This window comes from Prunus mume, linkage group LG2, assembly GCF_029339155.1.
Source record: "Prunus mume cultivar Tortuosa linkage group LG2, ASM2933915v1, whole genome shotgun sequence".
NCBI classification, from domain to species: Eukaryota; Viridiplantae; Streptophyta; class Magnoliopsida; order Rosales; family Rosaceae; genus Prunus; species Prunus mume.
This window is the reverse complement of record NC_142699.1, coordinates 23965923-23989203: the sequence shown is the minus strand read 5'-3', so window position 1 is coordinate 23989203 and position 23281 is coordinate 23965923. Positions and strand designations below refer to the sequence as shown.

Here is a 23281-nt window from a genome sequence, read left to right as displayed (position 1 = left end):
TTGAAAAAAAAAAAAAACACGGGCTTTAGCCTAGTTGGCTAGAGCAAATGTGCTCATTATTCTGCACATGTAGTTTCGTTTTTGTTTTTTGTCATAAACCCTTTCTGTAATTTATATTAGATTAAAGTAAAATATCACTTGTATAAAAAAATAAAAAAATAAAAATTTTATCCCTAAATACTAATACTAATAGAGGTTATGCAAGTATAGGGTTGTTTTATATTAAGTTGAGCACACTTTAATTTTTGGTGTTTGTGCTAAACTCAAAAATTATATGTCAATTTCATAAAACATAATGTCATTTCGTAGAAAATCAAACATCTCATGGTTTTACATATTAAACTAACTAGCCCATTGGCACATGCATTTCTTTTTTATTTTCTCTTTAGAATGAAGAAAAGATAATATGAGTAGTTATGTTCCATAAAAGTATGACATATTATCTAATTTTGTTTTTAATTTTAATTTTTTTAATATAAAAAATGCGAATTTACCATGTTATCCTCATTTAATTAATAATTTTAATTATTAATATTTGAATTAACTAAAGATATTTTCTGATATTTTGAATGTTTCACCATTCTTTACCTTTTACTTTATATATATAGATAAGCACTCTCCTAGCACCGTCCGTTTCACTATAACGTGGACGTCGTCTCACAAGTTTGGTTGCTTTTGGATTTTGGCATGTTGCCCCCTAACGTCCGTTACAACTATCACAAAAAGGAGGGGCTGCTACCATGGGCCACGTGGTTGCCATGCCTCTTGTATTTTTATTATTTTGGGTCTTGGTTTTTCATTTTTAAGACATTGGACCATATCTCCGTATCCCGTTAGATTAGAGTTGCATTAAGAACAGAAGTTTTGGAGTGGCTAAACCCAAAGCAACGCTACGACCGCCAACTAAAGTACTCATTTTGACTTGCTTCAATTATCGTCTTATAAAGTTATTATTTTGAAGGGTACGAAATTTCCATCTCCATCTGCGCTCCATAATAGCAGAAAAACTTATATGAAACAAGATAATACTATTTTGTTATTTTCGATCAATTACAAATTGTCACTTAAAAAAGTTATCACGCGTTACATATCGTGATTAGTTAGAGATAACAAAATAGTGTTATTCCCATATCATGTAAGTGTTTCTCAATACAATAATAAGTCAAAAATTTATTTGCCTATAATTTCCCATATTGCCCATTTTGTTTAACTCTGAACAATTTTAAAGTTAAATTATATTATATTAATTTAGAGTTGTTAATTATCGCTTGTAAAAAAAAAATGTTTCATTATTTTTTCTTTACATTTCAACTAGGTATTATTGTTATTATTTTATTTTGTCAAAATTTTAAAAAAATTCCTTATGAAAATTTAAAGAATTAATAATTAACTCTTAGTCTAGCAGTAATTCTCTTAAAGAAAACTTAACAATTAAAAATATCTTTTAATAAAATATGGAGAGGCTGAGGATGATGATATATGAAATGGGTCAACTAGAAAATTCATTTTCTTTTATATGTGATTAAACAATAATCATCGTCATTTGAACTCGTAACGTTTTCAATAAAGCGAAGACTTAGTGACACTAAATCAAATAGTCATTGACCTCAAAGTTCACTGTTGAAAATTGATCAATGTCAAGTGAAAAATAAGAAATCAAGTGGGCGATTGTGTGTTAGTTTTTATACAATTAAAAGAGAAAACTGAAAGTTGGAATATTATTGTGAAAAATCAAGAAATATAGAATATTCTAAGCATATGTTGTTTGGAAACAGTCAAGCAAAAGTTTTTTTTGTACATATTCGGTAATTTGACACTTTGTAAAATTTTTAACTCAACCTAGAATGTAAAAATAAATTATTTTTTTACTATGAGCGATAGTCTAAATTATTCTAACTTAATTAATCTACAAGAAGAAGAACTCAAACTTGAGTGAAGGGGGGCGGGCACACTCCCTTAACTAACTTGCTTAACTCACGCATGCTATATTATATTTTTAAAAATAGACGGGCCAATATGATGATTAAAGCTTTAAAAAAAGTAAATAATGGTGAGGTCCACCACAAGTAAATATCTAAATAATATTAAGCTAAAGCTTGAAGTGATGTCAATTTGACATTAATTTTACAGCCTTAAATCCATATACAATTTGACTACTCAATCAAAATAAAATTTTCCTTTAATTGTTGTCATCTAATTGTTCACATAGTAATTTGACACATCGGTTCAAGATGGTTTTGTACATACTTTTTTTTGTATTTTATTAGAGATTCTAGAATCATCGAATCCGTACATCAAATGATGTGTCAGTACACGTATCAATACCTTACTTCGTAAGTGGGACCCAAACATGAACCAATCAAACACTGCCACATCATTTGCTGAATAAACACACAAATACACACACCAAATTTTTTTTTTACTCACTGCAATTCAAGAGTTAAAATTTAACCATGGTTAGGATGAGAATAAATGTTGGGTTAGGTTAAGAATTAAGAATAAATACTTTGGAGAGGAAGGCACATGCCCTTGTGCTATTTTATAATTTGCTATTTGGGATACCTGTCTAGGTTGTGAGAAGTTTTTTTGAGAAAGGGACCGGTTTTGGGGATTTTTTAGATTTGGGTTAGAAAGAGGGGCAAAAAAAAGAAAAAAACTGGTGAAGGAGGTCTGTCCATGGTGGCTCTCTGCGATTCAAATTCCTCAGCCAACACAGCTCATATAATAAGGTGAAGAAACTTATCTCTGAATCTAGGTTTTACTTAAATTTGGTGCTATTCATGTATTGATCACTGAATCTAGGGATTCATTTCCGACTTAAAATTATCAAAATCCGGGTCTTTCATTAAGAAAAAAATTTCGTCTTTTGGAGCTGAATTGTAACTGATTGCCCTAGATCCATGGATGAATTTCATTTCTCTGATTTTGGATATGCTTTTTACTCTCATTAATTTTGCTTCTCTGTTAGTTTGTGCCGCATCTCTGCTTCAGCTAACCAGTTGAGTGGTCAACTTTAAGTTCGACAGCTAGAAGAGATATGATTTTGAGAAATGTATCTGAATGAATATTTTGGTTATATTGTGGTTGCGTGGTGGAAATGAGGGTCTAGAAAAGCATTGCTTTATAAATTTTATTTGACCCATTTCGTCTTATCAATTCGTTTTGATAGACATCTTGTTGGTATGCATTTGTTGTTGGAATCTTATGCTTCCATGGAACTTTCATGACAATTTTCTAACTGAATTTATTTTTCTGAATGAACCATAAGGTGGCTGAATTGTTAGAGCAAGTGGGAGCATTATTTCAGCAGTCAGCGAACATCACACTGGAAGATAGTCTAGGAATATGGAGTGCAACAGAGATGAGGCTACCAGGGCAAAAGAGATTGCGGAGAAGAAGTTCACTGCAAAGGATATTATGGGGGCAAAGAAATTTGCGTTGAAGGCTCAGAATTTGTTTCCAGGGCTAGAGGGTATTCCCCAAATGTTGGCGACCCTTGATGTCTATGTTGCTGCAGAGAACAAAATGAATGGGGAACCTGATTGGTATGGAATACTGGGTGCGGATCCAAAAGCAGATGATGAGACGGTAAGGAGACAGTATAGGAAACTAGCTCTTATGCTTCACCCTGACAAGAACAAGTCTATAGGAGCTGATGGAGCATTTAAGCTACTTTCAGAAGCATGGAGTTTGTTGTCTGACAAAGCTAAGAGAGTAGCCTACGACCAGAAAAGGAATGCAAAAGTACACCAAAAAGTTGCGACTGCAAGTGGGGCTTCACAGGCTTCTTCAGGAGCCAATGGTTTCTACAATTTCACAAAAAGTACAACGTCCGGCACGAAGACTCAGAAGGGTACCACACGGGCTAGCCGCTCTTCAGCTCCTGCTTCTTCTCATAAAGCAAGGCCTAGTACCTTTTGGACTGTGTGTCATAAATGCAAAATGCAATATGAGTATCTCAGAATTTATCTTAATCATAATCTTCTTTGCCCCAATTGCCATGAACCATTTCTTGCTGTAGAAATAGTTCCACCACCTATGAATGGTTCCAAGTCAGCCACTGCATGGAATACCTCACAGCAGCGGCAAACTCCGAAGCATGAAACAGCTAATAAAAACACATTTAATACAGGGAGGAGTAATGCCACCTCTGCAGGTTTCAACGCACCTGATTCATATAACCAAAACAGCTTTCAGTGGGGTCCATTCTCAAAAGCATCCGTTGCTTCTACGGCTGCCCAAGCTGCAAGCGTGGTTCAGCAGGCCTATGAGAAAGCAAAGAGAGAGCGTGAGGAGGCTCAAGCAGCAACAAAAAGGGAGGAGGCCTTGCGGAGGAAGGATCAAGCCTCCAAGAAGGTGAGTGGTGCTTCATCTACAGGACACCCTAATGCTGCAAAGAGAAGAAGAGGCATGGAGGAGGTTAGTGAGAGCAGCTATGGAAAGGATGTTACAAATCAAATGGGTGTGGGTGCTGGAGGAGCTGGATCGGTTAATTTTTCTGGATTGAAACAGGCTAATTTTGAATCAGGTAGGGTGAATGGAAACTCCAGGACCAGTATCACAAAGGATATATCCCTGCTTGAAATTCAGAAACTACAAAGGGAGAAGGCAAGGAAAGAAATTCTAAAGAGACTGAATACATCTACTGTAGCAAAAAATGCAGTCAAAGAGGTGGGGAATGGGAATGAGAGAGAAAAACCTTTGGGAAACATTGATGCGCGACGCGACCAAAACAGGTGTCGTGAGCCAGTTGATACAAAAAATGGTGCTAGTGACAGGAAACCTTCCGGAATTTCTGGTGTCCGCTCAGATGCAGAAACCTTAGAAACAATGTCAATAAATGTTCCTGATCCTGATTTTCATGACTTTGACAAGGATCGATCGGAGAAGTGTTTTGAAGAAAGTCAGGTCTGGGCTGCTTATGATGGCGATGATGGGATGCCCAGATATTATGCCTTAGTTCATAATGTGATTTCTTTGGATCCGTTCACAATGCGGATCAGCTGGCTGAACTCAAAAACAAATAGTGAATTAGGGCCTCTAAGCTGGGTGTCTTCTGGCTTCTCAAAAACATGTGGGGATTTCCGAGTAGGGAAATATGAAGTGAATAAATCACTCAATTCTTTTTCGCACAAAGTTCGGTGGACAAAAGGTCCACGGGGCGCCATCTGCATATACCCCAGGAAGGGCGATGTTTGGGCCCTATATAGGAATTGGTCCCCTGACTGGAATGAACTCACTGCAGATGAAGTTATACACAAGTATGACATGGTCGAAGTTGTTGAAGACTACAATGAAGACCTAGGTGTACTGGTAGCTCCCCTTGTGAAAGTGGCTGGGTTTAAGACAGTATTTCACCGGCATTTAGATCCTGAAGAAGCCAGGAGAATCCCCAGAGAAGAGATGTTTCGGTTCTCTCATCATGTCCCTTCATACTTGCTTACGGGTCACGAGGCTCCAAATGCTCCAAAGGGTTGTCGAGAGCTGGATCCAGCAGCTACTCCTTCGGAACTTCTTGAGGTAACTAAAGGTTAAAGCTGAAGACAAAAGTAGAATGATGCAAAGTTGAAGTAGATGTAGTGGATGACGATGAAATGCTAATGACATAGAGATGGCAGTGTATTCCAGTACTGTCAGAGAGGGAAGAAGACAAAGGGAGTGATTTATAATAGAAACTGTGCAGGATATCTAGAAAACACATCAAGATGAAAGAGTGGAGCATGCTTCAGAAACCAAATTGGTTGAGTATTGGATGACTTGATTTGATGCAGTTGGAATTTATTGACTTGGTTTAAGATTGGATCAAAAGTGTTTCATTATCTTTTACCAACCATGTAATGTTGGGGCTATGCAATATCAGCTGAAGTTTTGTGGGAAGTTCCTAATGATAATCCTTACCTTGCCGTTATCTGCAGCACAGATTTAGTTTGATAGGTAAACATCCCTTGTTTCCTGGAACTTGAAGAAGCAGCTAAAAGATTGAAGGTCCCTTTACGGCAGCTCCATCGAAGGTTTCGTTGAAGGAAATAGAATGATTTACATACCCTCTTCAAACAGCCATGTTTTGTTTTTTGAAAAATATCTCCTTATTGGTTGTCCATGAGCTGATGCTCCATTTCCTTGATGTAGTTGTAGTTCTTACCTGCCCAATTTTCATGTCTTATGAAATTGCATGATCTTACATATTCTGTAAAACAGGTACTTTTGTTAGTTCTTCTGATTAATGATCAAACAGTAGTGCTACTGATACCCATTTGATATTAGTTCATGACATTATTTTTGTGGAAAATCTTCTCCTCCCTAACCTTAAGACTACTTCAAGTTTCCATTATTATCATTTCTCTTCCTGCTGTGCTGTGTCTTACTTTGATCTTACATCTTGGAGGTTAGATGACACTCCAGTTGAAAACTAATGAAGGTTATGCCTTCTTCCAGCTACCTGCATCTCAGTCTTGTTTTACTGTTATGGTTTGCTAATCTTCTTTTTCTTTTGTCTATACTTTCTTTTGTTTTAGTGTTATATATACACACACGCATGTATGTATTTTTTTTGGTTGGTAGCAAGCAGCTATATGTTAATTAATGATGACTTGAAATTGAAAGTTCAATTTCCCCAATCGCATCCTATCCAACTCGGACGTTTAAATAGCAGACCAAGTTTTTGTCAAAATGACTTGTTTGGCTGGGGGAGAAATTTTGGTCAAGGCAAGGGGGCGCTAATTTGTGCTATGTTCTAATTACTAATTACTAATTAACACTAACCTCTGGGTCAGCGGAGGGTGTTTGAATAGAGTCATGGCCCTATCCAAGAACATTAAGACATAAGACAAACTAGAAGATCTCTCCCTTCTACATGTAGCAAAAATGATGTCTCTCCCTAAACACTCTCTTAATAAGAGAACAAAAACATTACCAAACAAAATATAAATCAACAAAAACTTTATAATCTTCACATTTGGGCATGATTGTGAACCTTGTTAGAAATTGAATCTGGGAATGGTAGTAGAGTATCTAATTCGTCAAAGCAAATACGGTCCATAAAGTGAAAAGTGAAGATGAGACTTGTTTACTTAAAGCATCTCCAGCAGACTCCCTATCCTCTCATCCCTAGCTACTTTGGCTAAAAAGAAGGAAACTCCTTCTTCCTGCAGACCCCCTACTTGGCTTTCTATTTTGGAGAACCAACTTTTGGCTCTCTACTACATCTAGTAAGGAGGAGAGAGAAATGGAGGTTCGCCAAATTGAAGAGGGAGAGAAAAAATGGGAGAGAGATAGAGACATTTGGGAGGTTGGTGGGGTTGAGTTTTACTTTACTTTTTAATATATTTGATTTGCAAGAGAAAGAGGGAGAAAGAGAAAGAGAAAATAATAATAAAATATTTCAGATTAGCCAAAATAGAGAATATTGTTGGAGGAAACACTTTTTGTGGTTTGCTATAATAGCTTTCTAGCTATTTTAGCTATAATTTGACTAAAATTTGGAGACTCTCTTGGAGATGCAGAGCCTGTTTAATAACCATGTATAGAGAAAAAAGAGGGATAATAGAAGTGAGAATGAGAGTGGAGATAGAATTAAGAGATAAGACGAGATGAGAGAATGGGAGGGAGAAGTAACAAAAGTGAAAACAAAAACTAAAAACTGAAATCTATTTGAAATTATTATCATTTTCACTTTTTACTTTCATTTTTGTTACTCCTTCCTCCTATTCTCACTTTTATTTTCATTTATTATATATGTTGCCTTATAGGTGGAATCTCTTCGTGCTTTCTGATATATGTTTTTGGCTTTGCATAGTTGTTTTGATTGATTTGCTGAACTATCAACCACACATACATATGCCACATGATAGTAACACATGCATATGCCACTCACTCGAAAGCAACCAAGCACATCCACACTTTGGTTTTTAAATCCTACCAAAAAAAGATTATTTGCCGACTTCTTTGATATCAGTAAATCTTTTTTATTTTTATTTTTATTTTTATTTTTTATAACTATAAAAAAGCATCTAAAGTGTGGTATGAGCTTTAACAATGTTATTTTTTATGTTGAACCTGGCAGTCAAAATCCAACCAAGTTAATCAAGAAGATTTTCCACATCCTGTAGGAAACTTGATTAAGCATAATATTCAATGGAAAATCATGATTAAAATTGATTAAAGTGAGATGTTGTATCCCTTTAGCCACTGAGAGATGTTAGTATCTAAATGCAACCTTTGTATCCTAAATTTTTTCATTTTAAAAGCCACCCAACCTCCCTTAGTTTTTTTTTTTGGTTGAAATGGGATGTTCATTCAAAAGGCCATAACAAGCAAACACATAATACATATTTTAATATTTACCCGAGCATGTATGAAGATCATGACAGAGAGGAAGAAGATTTGGATGAAGAATTTTATGAAGCCATTAAGATCATAAGTAAAATTCTACAGCAAATATTTTGATTCTTTGGAGAATACAAAAAGTCCTAAGTTAAGTAAAATCATGTAATTACAATCTATTAAAATCATAAGTAAAATCTTGTAATTACACAAATCGTGCTTAAATTCATTATATTAAAATCCTGAAATTACAATCTATTAAAATCGCAATTGAATACACCCTCCTAAAATTGAAATGGTTATCAAACAGACCCGTAATTATCTTAAATCATGATGTCAAAATGATTAATTATTTTGAAGTTGAGTATCTAAACCCTCCCTCAACTTAAAAAATAAATGGAGCACTTACACTAAATAGTTTTCTCCTACAAATAAAAACTCACTTGTCTTCAACAATTAATTTTGAAGTTAAGTGTTAAAACAATGTTTCTCCAATTCTCTCAACACTGGTTTTAATAATGTTAGAAAATTGTAAACACATTAGTTACTCTTCTAAATATATGAAAAAAAATTGAAAATCATAAGAGCAAATTAAATATACCTCAATCTTCAGATCTTCCGAGAAGTGTCCTCAACCACTACCGACGTCCCCGATCAATGCATTGGGATGTGTATATTTATCTATCTCTTAAATCGAAATATGAGCATGTTTAAAAAAGGATCCTAGAGTGTCTAGGGTTGAGCAAGGAGGATCACGACTTCCATTTTCTTTCCATTTATTCTCTCACTTGCAATTTTTCCGGTGAATAAGGAAAAAAAGGTTTTTGTCTTTCAATTGAAGAAGAAAGAAGTAGTGATTTTGAATTTTCCATGAAGAAGCAAATGTAAAGGGGTGGATGGAGGTAGACTCAGAGAGTAAGAGAAAGAATTTGGGGAAGTGTTTTGAGAAAAATATTAATAAGATTTGGGTGTATAAAAGTTTAAGGGAATATTATTCGCACTCCCGATTTGTCATTTTACACTCTTTTTGTGAGTATTTAGGCGCCTGATGTTAGTGCTTCATTAAGCTTCGGCCGACCATAAATATATAAGACTTTGTAATAAAATAATTTAAAAAGTAGATGGACCAAGTAGTTTTGGATGAGAATAGTGCCACTATAAAGTTGTTATAATCACAAATTTCAAACTCAATTAGAAAAATTAATATACAAAATTTCAAACACATTTAGAAGACTAATAAGTTAACCATGGTTAAGATCAGAGATAATTGTTGGGTTAGGGCTAATACTTGAATATTGCTTTGGATGTCATATTTGGGATACATGTTTAAGTTGTGAACATGTTTGGAAATTGCGCAAAAAGCATAGAAATTTCATAAATATTTTCGTTTTCAGTAATTTATCTCGGTACATATATTTTACCCATATTTTTGTTGATATTTCCTTATTTGTATACCCTCGATATCTTCGCCAGCATCAATATTTAATACATTGTATGTGAGAACTTATCTGAGAAAGAGACTAAGGAGGGTGTATTTAATTTAGATTTTAAATGATTTTAAAAGAGTTATAAAGTTGAAGGAGTTTAATTGAATATAATTGAGTTTGATTGAATTCTACAAACTCCACATAGATTTTGACTAAATTCGTGTATAGATTTAATCTAAGTTCGTTAGAATTTTATTATTGATTTTAATGGAGTTTATAATGATGGCGGTGGTAGTGATGATGATGGTGGTTTGTGGGGGAGGTAGTGGTGGTGCCGGTGGGAGTGAGGTGATGGAGGTGGTGGCGGTGGCAGTGGCAATGATGGTGGTGATGTTGGCAGTGGCTGTGGTAGTGGTGACGATGGGGCTGATAGTGGGAGTGGTAGTGGTGGTAGAGATGGGAGTAAGGGTGGTGGCGATGGGAGTGAGGTGATGGTGGTGGTGGTGGTGGTGTCGGTGGGGTTGGTAGTGGCGGCGTTGGGTGGTGGTGGAGGAGGTGGCGGTGGCTATGGTGATAGTCATGATAAGATAGTGGTAGTAGAAGTGGTGAAATCATATCTTGAGAATAAAAATAATATAATTATCAAAATCTCTGGGGGAAAAGCAAAGATTTGTTATGGCCTAAAATTAGTCTATTATCAAATGAAATCCACAACTTTTTGTATTTCATTTAAAATCAATGAGTTTTTAAATACACCCAAACTTTTATGAAGTATTTTAAAGTCGTGATTGAATATATCCAAATTTGAATGAAGTTTAAAAAGTCTGAATTGAATAAACACAGAATTGAATAGACTTATTTAAAATCGTGATTGAATACATCAAAACTTTTAAACTTCTTTAAAATCTTTTAATGTCACATCCCGGATCTGCTCCGCCGTAGCATGATATTGTCCGCTTTGGGCCCCCTTTCTGCCCTCACGGTTTTGTTTCTGGGAATTCACAAGCAACTTCCCAGTGGGCCATCCATCCTATGATTTCTCTAGCCCAACTCGCTTAACTTCGAAAGTTCTCATGACTCCGAAGCTAGTGAGCTCCCAAAAGGCCTCGTGCTAGATGGAGGCGGGCATGTACATATAAAACATATCACCCCTTCTCTGTTGGTCGATGTGGGATGTTACAATCCACCCTCCTTAGGGGCCCGATGTCCTCGTAGGCACACTAGCACCACATGACATAGTGGCTCTGATACCAAATTGTCACATCAGGATCCGTTCCACCGTAGCATGATATTGTCTGCTTTGAGCCCTCTATCTGCCCTCAAGATTTTGTTTCTAGGAACTCACGAGCAACTTCCCAGTGGGTCACCCATCCTGGGATTACTCTAGCCCCAACTCGCTTAACTTCGAAGTTCCTATGACTCCAAAACCAGTGAGCTCCTAAAAGGCATCGTGCTAGATGAAGATGAGCATGTACATATAAGACACATCACCCTCTATCTGTCGGTCGATGTAGGATGTTACATTTAAAATCTAAATTGAATACACTCATTTAAGTTTTGGGATTTAGGGTAAGAAAAAAGGGTGAGAAAAAAACTAGTGGTGGAGGTCTACCCGTGGTAACTCTTTGTGATTCAAATTCCTTGGCTGACACAACTCGTATAATACGGTAATTAAATACATTTTAAATCTCCATTTTACCCACATTTAGTGCTATTCTTGTATTGATAGTTGACTCTAGAAATTCATTTCCGAATTCTGTGTATTCAATTCTAACTTTTAATGACTTTTAATGAGTTTAAAAGTCTGAAGGTATTCAATTGTGACTTTTAAATAGTCTTTAAAAGTTTAGTTGTATTCAATTGTGAGTTTTAAAGAGTATTTAAAAGTTTTGAGGTATCCAAAATGCTAATGACTTTTAAAAACTTTGTAAAATAAATGACTTTTCAATACTTTTAAAGGTAATTCTTACTACCAAAAGTCTTGCTAATTTCTTTATAAAAATATTGGGAAGTGAGAAGATAGAACCAAAACGTCTCGCTCCAATTCCTTTTCCTTTGTTATATCAAGCATCATGCAGATGGATCTTTTTCTTCATGGTTAGGGCTCCACTTTGGTATCCCATTGTCACCCACTTCCTTCAGGTTAGTAAAAAAATATTGAATGTTTTCTTCTCTTCTCATCCACACGTTTCTGTTGATGAATATCTCTTCTCATCCACTTCCTTCACTATGTTTGCATATAAATATTTTATTATATTGATTGTCTCGACTCTCATATGCTATGTTTGCACGGCTAAGCTTTTTTAAAAACTGAATCATGGCTAGTTGAATGCCAATTATTTCCTTATGGTACATTTTCAAATGTATTTTGTCATTTTTATCATTTTCTAATGTTAAGGAGAACTATTCTTTGCTTTTATGTAATTGTATCCAATTGTTTTTTTCCCTAATTTTTTGTTCAATATATGCCGACTAGTTCATTCAACATAAAAGATAAATGCTATTTGTAAAATAAATATAAAAATAAGTATTTAAAAGTCTATAAAACTCTATGACAAAAAGTATATGAAAGTTTGTCACTACTTTATAAAGTATGTAAAAGTCATTAAGAATTTGTCTACTCTAGAAAAGTCATTCACTTAAAAAAATTATTTAAAAGTTAGAATTGGATAAGTATTAATCTCACGGATCAATGATTTTCATATTAAATTTTGTTTTCGTTTATGAAGTTAAATTGCAATTGATTGCCTAAATCCATGTACTTGTGCTATTTGTTGATTCATTTTTTTATTTTTTTATAATAAAAGCGATAGTCCTGAATTAGAGGGGATAAGGGTTTCTTAGTTCTTACACACACACACACACAACCAAGTTGTTAGGGGGCATGGCTGGTCTTGTATTTTCTAAGTCCCAGGGCAAATTTCTAGAGTGCGCCCCTTTAGACAAATTAAAAACTAAAATTACAACAACAAAAAAATTATCAACAAATTAATTTTATTAGGTAACATTTTTTATTTTGTTATAAAAACACACAAACAATAACAATAAAACTAATGAACAAAGAATAGTAAAATATGAATTTTGAGCATCTATTCTTCAACTCGAAACTTCAAATTATAAATAACAAGAATCTCTGCTTATTTTTTTGCCAAATCAAATAAAAAAGAAAAATAAGTTAACAAAGATGTCTTTGTGTCATTCTATTTATAAAAAGGGTTTTTTGCAGCAATGGTCCCTCAATTATACCCGTAGTTGCATTTAGGTCATTGAACTCAATTATTAGTTGCAGAGGTCACTCAATTGTGTGTTTCGTTGCACCAGTAGTCCTTTCGTCAAGTTCGTTAGTTTTTTTCGTTTAAAATGATGACGTGGCAAGCATCTGTGAGAATCTCATAGATTCGTGAAGGGCAAATCTGACTTTTCAGTTAATTAAAATGAATCTTTTGGTTTTGAAGAGAACGACAGTTGCACAGTAAATGGCAGTCTGAGCAAAAGGGAAAAATCGCGTCTAGGGTTTTCAAATCGAGAGGCATTGGACTTCGATTTTTGGGGGATTTTGGAACATTATCTCAGCATTATGCGTTAATGGACTAAGTAGCGAAGTATTTTGAGTTAAAAAAGTGATAAAGTATAGATATATGATTTCAATTTCGTGGAAATCACAAAGAAAAGTGTTGGGTCTACAGTGTGTTTGGCTTCTTCAAATGGAGACAATTTTTCGGTGGTCTGGAGAACCCACCAAGTATGGTAAGTTACTATAACCTAAATATTCATTTTTCATTTTATATTGCAATATAGTATGTTTGCAAATGTGTGGTCTTGTTGTTGACAATGAAGTTTTGGCTTTAAGGTGGAAAAAAATGTAGTTGGAGTCTTTACTATTGTCTGTGGTCCCATTTCTATCGGTTTGTCATGGAAGTGATTTCACACTTACACATGCCTGCACTTACTTTGTCTTCCTTGTTTACTTTGTCCTCATTGTCATTGAAATTGTTTGTAAGCATACCTTTGTGTAATGTAGTAGATAAAGAAAAGTTGTGTACTCTTGAACTTCATAACTTTGGTATGTTGGAGAATGATATGTATAAGGGAGGCAAAGTATGCTATGTTGACAACTGTATTCATGACTATTTGTCATTATTGGATTTAAAGAAAATTGGGATAGATCTTGGATACAAAGTTGATATAACACAAAGGGTTACAAGCTTAAAAGTTTACTATAAGGGGCCTGCAAAAAGTGGTCAGCATGTTGTGAATGAGGTTGTAAATGATAGTTGTATTCCAGGATTGGTTGGGAGCATTTCATCAGATCAGGTATTGGTGTTGTATTACCATGATCTTACTCATAACAACGAGCTAGAGAGTGAAGAAAAAGGGCAACAACAGCACAATGAAGATGTTGGCAATGAAGATGAATATGAAGAGGAAGAGGAGGAAGATGAGGAAAAAAAGGATGTCATTGTTGACATTGATTATGAATTAAGTGAAGAAGAAGAAAATGGTAATAAAGAGGTTGCATCAAGAGCACAACCAAGGAACGATGCACCAAATGTTGAATATGCACAATGTTTTGAATAGATGAATGAAATGCCTCTTAATGAAGCTACATGAGAGATATCAGATGATGATGAAGATAGTGATTGACTTCCTTATGATGGTGATAGCTCTAGTGATGAGGAAGATGGCCAAGAAAAGACAAGCAAGAGGAAATGGAAGAAAACAAATTTTAAACAGTTTAGGAAAGAAATTGATTTGAGAAATCTAGAGTTTAGAATTGGAATGCAATTTGCCAATAAGGATGAACTCAAGGAAGCTATTAGGGAGTATGCAATTGTGCAAGGGAGGAATGTTAAATTGGTGAAGAATGATAATAAAAGGATTCAAGCAAAGTGTGCAGGTCACACGAAATGCCCTTTTATTCTGTTTGCTTCCAAGATAGATAAAGATGAGCAGACATTTGCCATAAAGACTTTGTCCTTAGAGCATGAGTGTACTAGAGTGGACAAATTGAAATATACTAATTCAAGGTGGCTGTCCAAAAGGTTTGCTAACAAGATTAGGAAAAATCCTTAGTGGGATATAGGGGCATTCAAGGCTGAGGTTTTAGAAAAGTACCATATGAATGTTTCAAAGCATCAGATTTATAGAGCAAAGAACTTGTCCAATGTGATCATTGAAGGCAACTATGTGGAGCAATATGCGAGGCTATGGGACTATGCAGAAGAATTGAAAAAGGCTAACAAGGGCAGCACTGTGATTATAAAGAATAAGATGAAAGGTAATGTACCTGTGTTTGAAAGAATTTATGTATGTTTGGAAGCTTGTAAGAGCAACTCCACCCATTTGCCCTTAGCCATGGCAAGGGGGGGAGTTAGGGCAGCTATTATTCACGTGAATAGTGGTTGCCCTTGCAAATCAAAATTTTGTGTTTCCACCCGTTGCCCTTGCTAAGGGCAGTTACTATTCATTTTTTTGTTTTATTCATAATTTTTTTTACCTCAATAATTAATTTGGATAATATTTTAGGATTAGATTTTAGGGTTCCTACATGTCAATACTATTCATATCTCATAATCGGATAAAATTTTCAATTTCAAATTTCAAATAAATTAAAAAAAAATTGGCTGGTATTTATAGAAAAAAATTCATTAATTTTTGGGTATTTTTAAAAAAATTTGAATTTTTTCCAAGTATTTTATTGCAAAAAAATTGGTCGTTGGATTGAAGGAAAAATCGGATCGGAGAGCCCAAACGACGCCACGTGGCAACAGGAAAAAATAAATCGTGGGGTACTGTAGCGGATCAGAAGTGTATCAGATCGCCGACGCCAGCCGAGTTTTGGACCTCGGTGAGCCGCTCGCCACCGAGTTGGTGGGTCCCACACCCCGGCCCGGGCTCCTACCGAACTCAATTTTTTTCTCCCACCCTTGGGCTGGGCTGATGGATGGACTTGGCCTAAAAGGGGATTTTTGGCAGGATGTAGACCTTTGATTGGTATAGATGGCTGCCATTTAAAGGAACCTTACACAGGCAAGTTTTAACAGTTGGTGTTGATGAGAATAATGGAATGTACCCAGTTGCTTATGCTGTTGTAGATGTGGAATCAAAATGTAGTTGGATTTGGTTCCTTGAACTTTTGATTGAAGACTTAAAAGTTAAGAATGGGGAAGCTTGGGTGTTTATGAGTAACAAACAAAAATGTCTAATACTTGCAATTGACACATTGCTTCCAACAGCTGAGCACATAATGTATGTTAGGCATCTCTACAGTAACTTCAGGACAGAGCATGCTGGCCTTGCATTGAAAAACATTCTCTGGGCTGCGGCAAGAGCAACTACCATTCTCTGGTATGAAGCAGAAATGGACAAGATGAAAAAGCAAGATGAAGAGGCATGGAAGTGGGTTAAGAAAAGACCAGCCAAAAATTGGAGTAGATCTCATTTTGAGCCACATTTTAAGTGTGATATGTTATTGAACAACCTCTGTGAATCCTTTAACTCTTGCATTTTAGATTTAAGAGACAAGTCTATCTTAACATGTCTAGAAAGGATTAGAGTTTATATCATGTTAAGGATGGCTAATAGAAGGATTGCTGGTACGGTTTGGAGACATCCAATTGGGCCTAGGATTGTCAAGATCATTGAGAAGAACAAGTTGGGAGCTAGTCAATGCATTCCTAGATTAGCAGGTGAGGGCAAATACCAAGTGAGCCATATGTATAAGGGAGAGTATGTAGTGGATCTAAAAGCCAACACTTGCTCTTATAGAAGATGGGATTTGTGTGGGATCCCATGTTCTCATGTTATTTCTTATATCTTTCAAAATGATGCAAATGTGTTTGACTATGCACATGACTGCTATAAGAAAGAAGCCTACCTGAGTTCATATGAACTTATGGTACACCCAATACCATCCATGGACCAGTGGAAGAGAACTAATTGGCCTCCAATTAAACCTCCTCCATATAAGAAGCAGCCTGGAAGACCTAAGAAATCAAGGAACAAAGAAACAACTGATGTTGAAGTACCTGCTCCAGTTCCTCCAAATCCTTTGCCCCCATTTTACAATCCACCACCTACTAAGTTGAGAAGGATTTATGTCAAGATAAGATGCTCAATTTGTGGCCAGGAGGGACATAATAAGACACGGCATGCCAACCAAGGGACAGCACAGGTATTTGGGTTATATTTTTTGTAGTTTAATTTACTTTTGTTATTATTTACTTAAATTAGTTTTTTGTTTTTGTTATTGTAGGCCGTTCCTAATCAGCCCAACTAAGGAGCAGTTGGCTCTTCTACAGTCCAAGGGGCAACTTCAGGTATTTGGGTAATGCATTATGTAGTTTAATTTACTTTTGTTGTTGACAACTTTAATTGGTTTTTTGTTTTTGTTATTGTAGGCCGTTCCTAACCAGCCCAACCAAGAATCAGTTGCCTCTTCTACGATCGAAGGGGCAACTGTATTTTAGTTAAAATCTCTTTAGTTTAATTTTTTTTTTTGTCTTTAGGCCCAACCAGTTCATATGACATTTTTGTTGTTGTTAATGTTTAGTTTATATCATGTTTATTTTTGTGTTCTAGGCCTACCCTAATCAGCCCAACCCAACTAGAGGCAGAGGGAGAGGTAGAGGAACGACTACAAGAAGAGGGAGAGGAGAAATGCCAACGGGAAGAGGAAATGTAAGTGAAAACTTTGTCATGCTACTTTGGTTGGTTAATTTACTTTAGTTAGTTAATGTGGTTCCATTTTATTTTAGGTTGGAAATAGGACAACAGAAATGCCAAACAATTTCTCATCATCATCACAACCACTCTCATCATCATCACAGCCAGTCTTTTACACTGGAGCTATATCATCATCATCATAACCACCCAAGTCTCCTGCCAAGAAGCTTAAACCATGGATGTTTTGAAGGCTAACTAGGAGGATGTCTGTTGGATGTCTTTTTTGAAGTAGTTAGATATGTTTTATGAATGGTTTGTTAGATGTGTTTTTTGAGTCTCTGGACTGGAACTTATTTTCATTGTTTTGTATTTGGTACATTTTGGAACTTGAATTGGTACATTTGGGTACATTTTGGAAACTATAACTTGGAACCTGATTTGGTACATTTGGTACATTATGCTTCTGTTCCACTTGGAACCTGATTTGGTACATTTTGGAAGCTGTAACTGTATGTTATATATACTAATTTGGTACATTTTGGAATTGGGTGTTATACATGTTCATTTGGTACATTTTGGAACTGGTACATAGCATCATCAAATTTCATTGCAAAATGAACTCAAATTTCATTGCAAAATTTCAATACACTAACACCAATATGTCCACCAAACTTGAACTCAAATTTCATTGCAAAATGAACTACATATCGGTTACATTTCGACCTAATTGATCATAAGCTTTTCATAGTTTCCACCCGGAAATGTCAACCAATTACTCAAGACACAGAGCATCATCATACTCACCAAAAAACCAAGACCCAATGACAAAAATGAAACCCCCCAAATTTGATTCTCTCTTGGTCGTTGGCCATGTTATTTTCTCTTCCAACAGTCTTCTGCTTGCCTAGTTCTCCAACTTCATACTCCAATTCCTTATTTTCTCTCTCTACCATTTTCAGCTTATCTTCCACTTTTTTTTTTTTTGGGTCAATTATCTTCCTACTTCTTTCTTATGTTCTTCTATTAACTTTAGGTCCGCTTCCATTGCTCTCATTCTTCTCAACAACCCAGGAATTAGTTTTTTTCCTCTTGCACAGGTTGGTGCATCCAGCCACTCCCAATGATGCCCATTTCCTCTGTTTCTCTGCAAAGTACGTTTCATAACATCAAAGCTAAACCCATCAAGCAACAAAATAAAATTTCACAGATTAACTTACTCGACTCATCTCACAAGCCTCAAATCTTCTCCCATGATTTAAATCAATCCATGAAGTCCAGGTTTTGATATATCCACCGCACCTGCATAGCTTCCTCGCACTAGGGCTCGGATTTGTTAATGAAGAAGAAATCTGCGACATTTTTGCGCATGCACTCTGTGGGCTTCACAGATTTCCTTCGAATTTCTAAAATTTCAGCACATCTACTGTTTTTATGTGGCTTTCTTCGAATATAAATGGGAATTAGGGATTTATTTGGCGCTAGATTTGACATTTTTCAGAGGGAAGTTACTGTAGATGGGAGGTTGGACATGCCAGACTTCAAAAGATAAATTTTCCCATGAAATTGACACCACGTTAGCCAGATTTGACGGAAGTACTACTGGTGCAATGAAACACACAGTTGAGTGACTTCTGCAACTAATAATTGAGTTCAGTGACCCAAATGCCACTACGGGTATAGTTGAGGGACCATTGTTGCGAAAAACCCTTATAAAAAAGTATGACACATATAAAAAAACCTTAAAATTGCTAATGCTTCCTTTGTGTGTTGCTGCCACTACTAGGTCTTTTTTTGGCTAAGATAAGAACGTTTGTTTGTGTTTTTTTTTTTTGGTTAAGGACTCTTAGTTTCCTTATATTTAGTTTCATTAATTTTTATTTTTTAGAATATTATATTATATAATTAATATTTAGTTTCTTAGAGAATCTCGAAGAGGTTTGTGCTGCCATGATTTAATGATTACGACTACTTGCTATTAGGACATTAACAGGTTGGGGCTAAAAAATCATATTTTTGTGCCCTTCCCATAGTTTTGGGCCTTAGACAAAGGTTTGTTTTGCATGCGGATTCGAACTTAAAATCATTGATCTACAAGTGAATGTCATTTTTTACTGGGCTATAGACATTTATTGATTCATGTTTAAATTGAGCATGGTCTAAAGTTTGATAGTATCACCATAAATGTGGTCTAATCCAGTGGAAAATAACCTTAACTTGTAGACCAATGGTCTTAGGTTCGAACTCTTAGAGTAACCCCAGAAGGAGCTGAGCCCAAGGTGAGGGGGAAAAAGTGTTTCAGTGGTGAGCCCAGCCCGGTGGGGTGAGGCCTCACGAACTTTGTCCGGGCCGAAGGCCGATTCAGCCGAGGTCCAAAACGCGGGGTGACGTCAGTCGACGTTGAGCACGCGGGTTGAATTTTTACGTTGGCGCGTGCGCGCACGCGCCAACGGTAAAAAATTTAAACCAAAGATGTGCCGACGCGTGACGCAGCTCCAACGGTTGGAAGCCACGTGTCACGCCCCAACGCTCCGATTTGCTTCTCCAATCCTCATCCAACGGCTGACATTTTCCAACAATAAAATTATGAAGAAAAAAAAAATCAAAATTTTTATAAAAAAAATACTAAAAAATTTTGATTTTTTTTTCCTATAAATACCTATCAATACCCCTTCACTTTCAATACAAATTCTCATACATTTTATTCTACTTCTACTATTACTCAACATTTTATTCACTATTCCCTCAACATTTTCCTCTCTTTCACCTTGTATTTTTATTTCTTATTTTTATGACTTCTTCTATCGAAACCAGAAGGGTGTGGAGCACCATAGAAGATGTTTCTTTGTGTGAGGCTTGGCTCCAAGTTTGTCATTGTCCCGTGACAGGCAATGAGATGAAATTTTTCCATATGTGGAAAAAAATTCATGCCGAATTTTGTGAAAAAATTCTGGCATCAGCTCGTACGGAAATGACATTATCGAGTAGGTGGAAAATTCTCAACAAAGAGTTGGGAAAATGGAGAGATGCCTTGGTAAAAGCGATGAACAACTATAGAAGCGGGGAAAATCGTACTAACGAGGTAAGTATTTTGTAATTTTCGTTTTATTAAGTTTAATGTCCTAATCTATATATATATATATTGTTAATATTTATTGCATTTTAAATATTTTGTTAATATTTCTTACATTTTAAATATTTTGTTAATATTTCTTGCATTTTCAATATGTTGTTAATATTTCTTGCATTTTCAATTGTTTCATAATATTTCTTGCATTTCCAATTGTTTCTTCATATTTCTTGCACTTCCAATTTATTTGTAAGGTTAATTGCATTTCCATTTTTTTTTTGTTACTTGCATATCCAATATATTTTAAATATTTATTGCATTTCCATTTTTTTGTTAAATAGATGATTCAAGCACAGATGTGGTTCGGTGCAACCGGAGGTGGCAAAAAAAGTTTCAACCATCATGAATGTTAGGAGGTGGTAAAATATTCTAAACACTTCATAATTATTCCCACGGGTCCCGCCGTTGTGTTAAATGAGACGACACTCCGTGATTCACGACATTGGATTCACCTCTCGATTCCCTTATGAGTGAAGACTCATCCATCGAAAATGAGCCCAGGCCCATTGGCCGAAAGGCTGCGAAGACAAAGAAAGCGGGTAATTCAAGCAATAATAATTCAAAGTTTTTGGAGAAAATTTCAAGGCAGAACGCCATAAGAATTGAAATGGAGCAGAAACGCCAAGATATGGAGGTGGCAATTCAAGCCGAGTGTGCACGAGAAAAGTAGTATTTGAGCAAAAAAGATATGGAGAAGACGGATCGGAAAACCATGGCGATGGATACAAGTCATATGTTCCCTGAAACAAAATAATATTGGAAGCTAGAACGAAGGGATGTTATGAGAAAAAGACTTTTCCAGAATGATGGGCCTAGCAACACGGATTGGTTAAATGATCAAAACCATTAAATTAGTTGGCATACCTTTTATTTATTTTTATTTTTCATGTTTTCTATTGAAATTGTTGTACTTCATGTATTTTATTTTAGTAGTAGTAATTCTTAATGACTTGTATTGGATTTTTTATTTAATAAACAAAGCATTCAATAAAAGACCTTTTTATTCAACATATTCCATACATCAAACAAAATATAATTAAAATTAAAAAAAAACCACAACCAAACCATAATAAATAAAAAACAACACAACCAAACCATAACTAAATAAAACATAACCAAAGCATCTATACTCCATCATTCATCTTTATTGCCTTTCACCGCCCATAGATGCTCCATCAAGTCAAGTTGATGTCTTTCTTGAATATACGAAGATTGCATCTCTGTATATCAATCTATCATCTGGGTCATGAAACGACCGTCCCTCACCTAACGGTTCCGGTTCAAACGGTTTTTCATTTGGCCTCATGGGCCTTTTATAAATCCGGGTCACGGCTGTGTTCATTGGATCCGGTTCGTAGACCTCTACAGCATCATAATCGTACTCATCCTCCACAACCATATTATGGAGGATGATGCAAGTCATCATAATGCTTCTGAGGATCTCCTCATCAAACATACGGCCGCACCTCGAATAATCAACCACCGAGCTTGAAGGATGCCAAAATACCTTTCAACATCTTTCCTGTATCATTCTTGATAGGTAGCAAATAATTTTTGCTTATAGGATCAGGGATTCAGAATGGATTTGACAAATGTGGTCCACCTTGGGTAGATGCCGTCAGTTAGATAATACCCCATCTGGTAGACTGTATTGTTGACTTGATATATGATATTGGAGCCTTGGCCTTTCAAAACATCGTTGAAGACCGGAGATTGACCCAGCTATTGAGGTCATTTTGGGATTCGGCAACTTCGAAGAAGACATGTCAAACCCATGTGTCGAAGCTAGCAACGGCTTCCAGGATGATACTTTTTTGGCCTTTTTTTATTTCCGTAATCATCTTGCAAGGTAATTGGGCAATTCTTCCATTGCCAGTGCATGCAGTCGATGTTACCAATCATTCTGAAAATCCTCGAACTTCGACTTTTTGTAGAAGCCATTGGAGGTCCCTAGGAGTAGGTCTACGCAGGTATTCCCTAGTGTACAGATTTTCAACTACATCACAAAGTCTTACCAAAGCCTCTAACGTAGTAGACTTCCTCATTCGGTCAATCTCATCCACCTGATCAGCAGATGCTTTATACGCCAACATTCGTATAACAGCTGTAAGTTTTTGCTCCGTAAGAAGCCCTAAAACCCCAGCAGCATCACACTTTTGAACAAAGTATGCATCATAATTACATATATCATGCATGACTTTATTGAACAAATGGGGTTGCATTCTAAATTGCCTTCGAAAATCAATATCAGAGTACAAAGCAGTTGGGATAAAATAATCTTCCAAAAGATTTTTACCCTAAGAATGCCTATGTCTGTCCACATTCCGGCGACGGCCGACTTGTGAACCAAGGCGGCGACCTTGGTTCTCTTCCTCTTGTAAAGCCACTGCTATGAGAACTTGTTCATCGACTTGTCTTTGCAACTCATTGATTTCATCGACTCTACGGTTTCTCTTATTTCTTTCTCGCTCTTACCTCTCCAAGCATCTCCTATTCTTCCATTGAGAATGAATGGAGTATGAATTCTAAATTCTAAGAAATGAAAATATAGAAAGATGTGGTGTGAGAGGTATGAGCTGAGCCTCTGGTTTTATAGAAAATTTTGGCAAGATAGAAATGTCACGTTGCTTGATTTGATTGGATGAAAACTTATCTGAAATTTGAAATTCATCAGAAATTTGAACCCAAATTTATTTGAATTTTGAATTTTGAATTTTGAAATTCATCCGAAATTTGAACC

General features: G+C 35.8%; 1 protein-coding gene across 1 annotated transcript; it reads left to right on the top strand.

Moving 5' to 3' along the window:
* Nucleotides 1-2529: 2529 nt before the first annotated feature.
* On the top strand, nt 2530-6289 carry LOC103322083 (DNAJ heat shock N-terminal domain-containing protein). Its single transcript, XM_008223959.2, has 2 exons — nt 2530-2729; nt 3269-6289. The coding sequence occupies exon 2, from the start codon at nt 3346-3348 to the stop codon at nt 5533-5535; it is 2190 nt and encodes a 729-aa protein (XP_008222181.2). The 5' UTR covers nt 2530-2729; nt 3269-3345; the 3' UTR covers nt 5536-6289.
* The last annotated feature ends 16992 nt before the right edge of the window (nt 6290-23281 follow it).

Bases quoted from the DNA above. Each gene is read 5' to 3' on its own strand.
- LOC103322083 (XM_008223959.2), top strand. From the start codon at position 3,346: ATGGAGTGCAACAGAGATGAGGCTACCAGGGCAAAAGAGATTGCGGAG.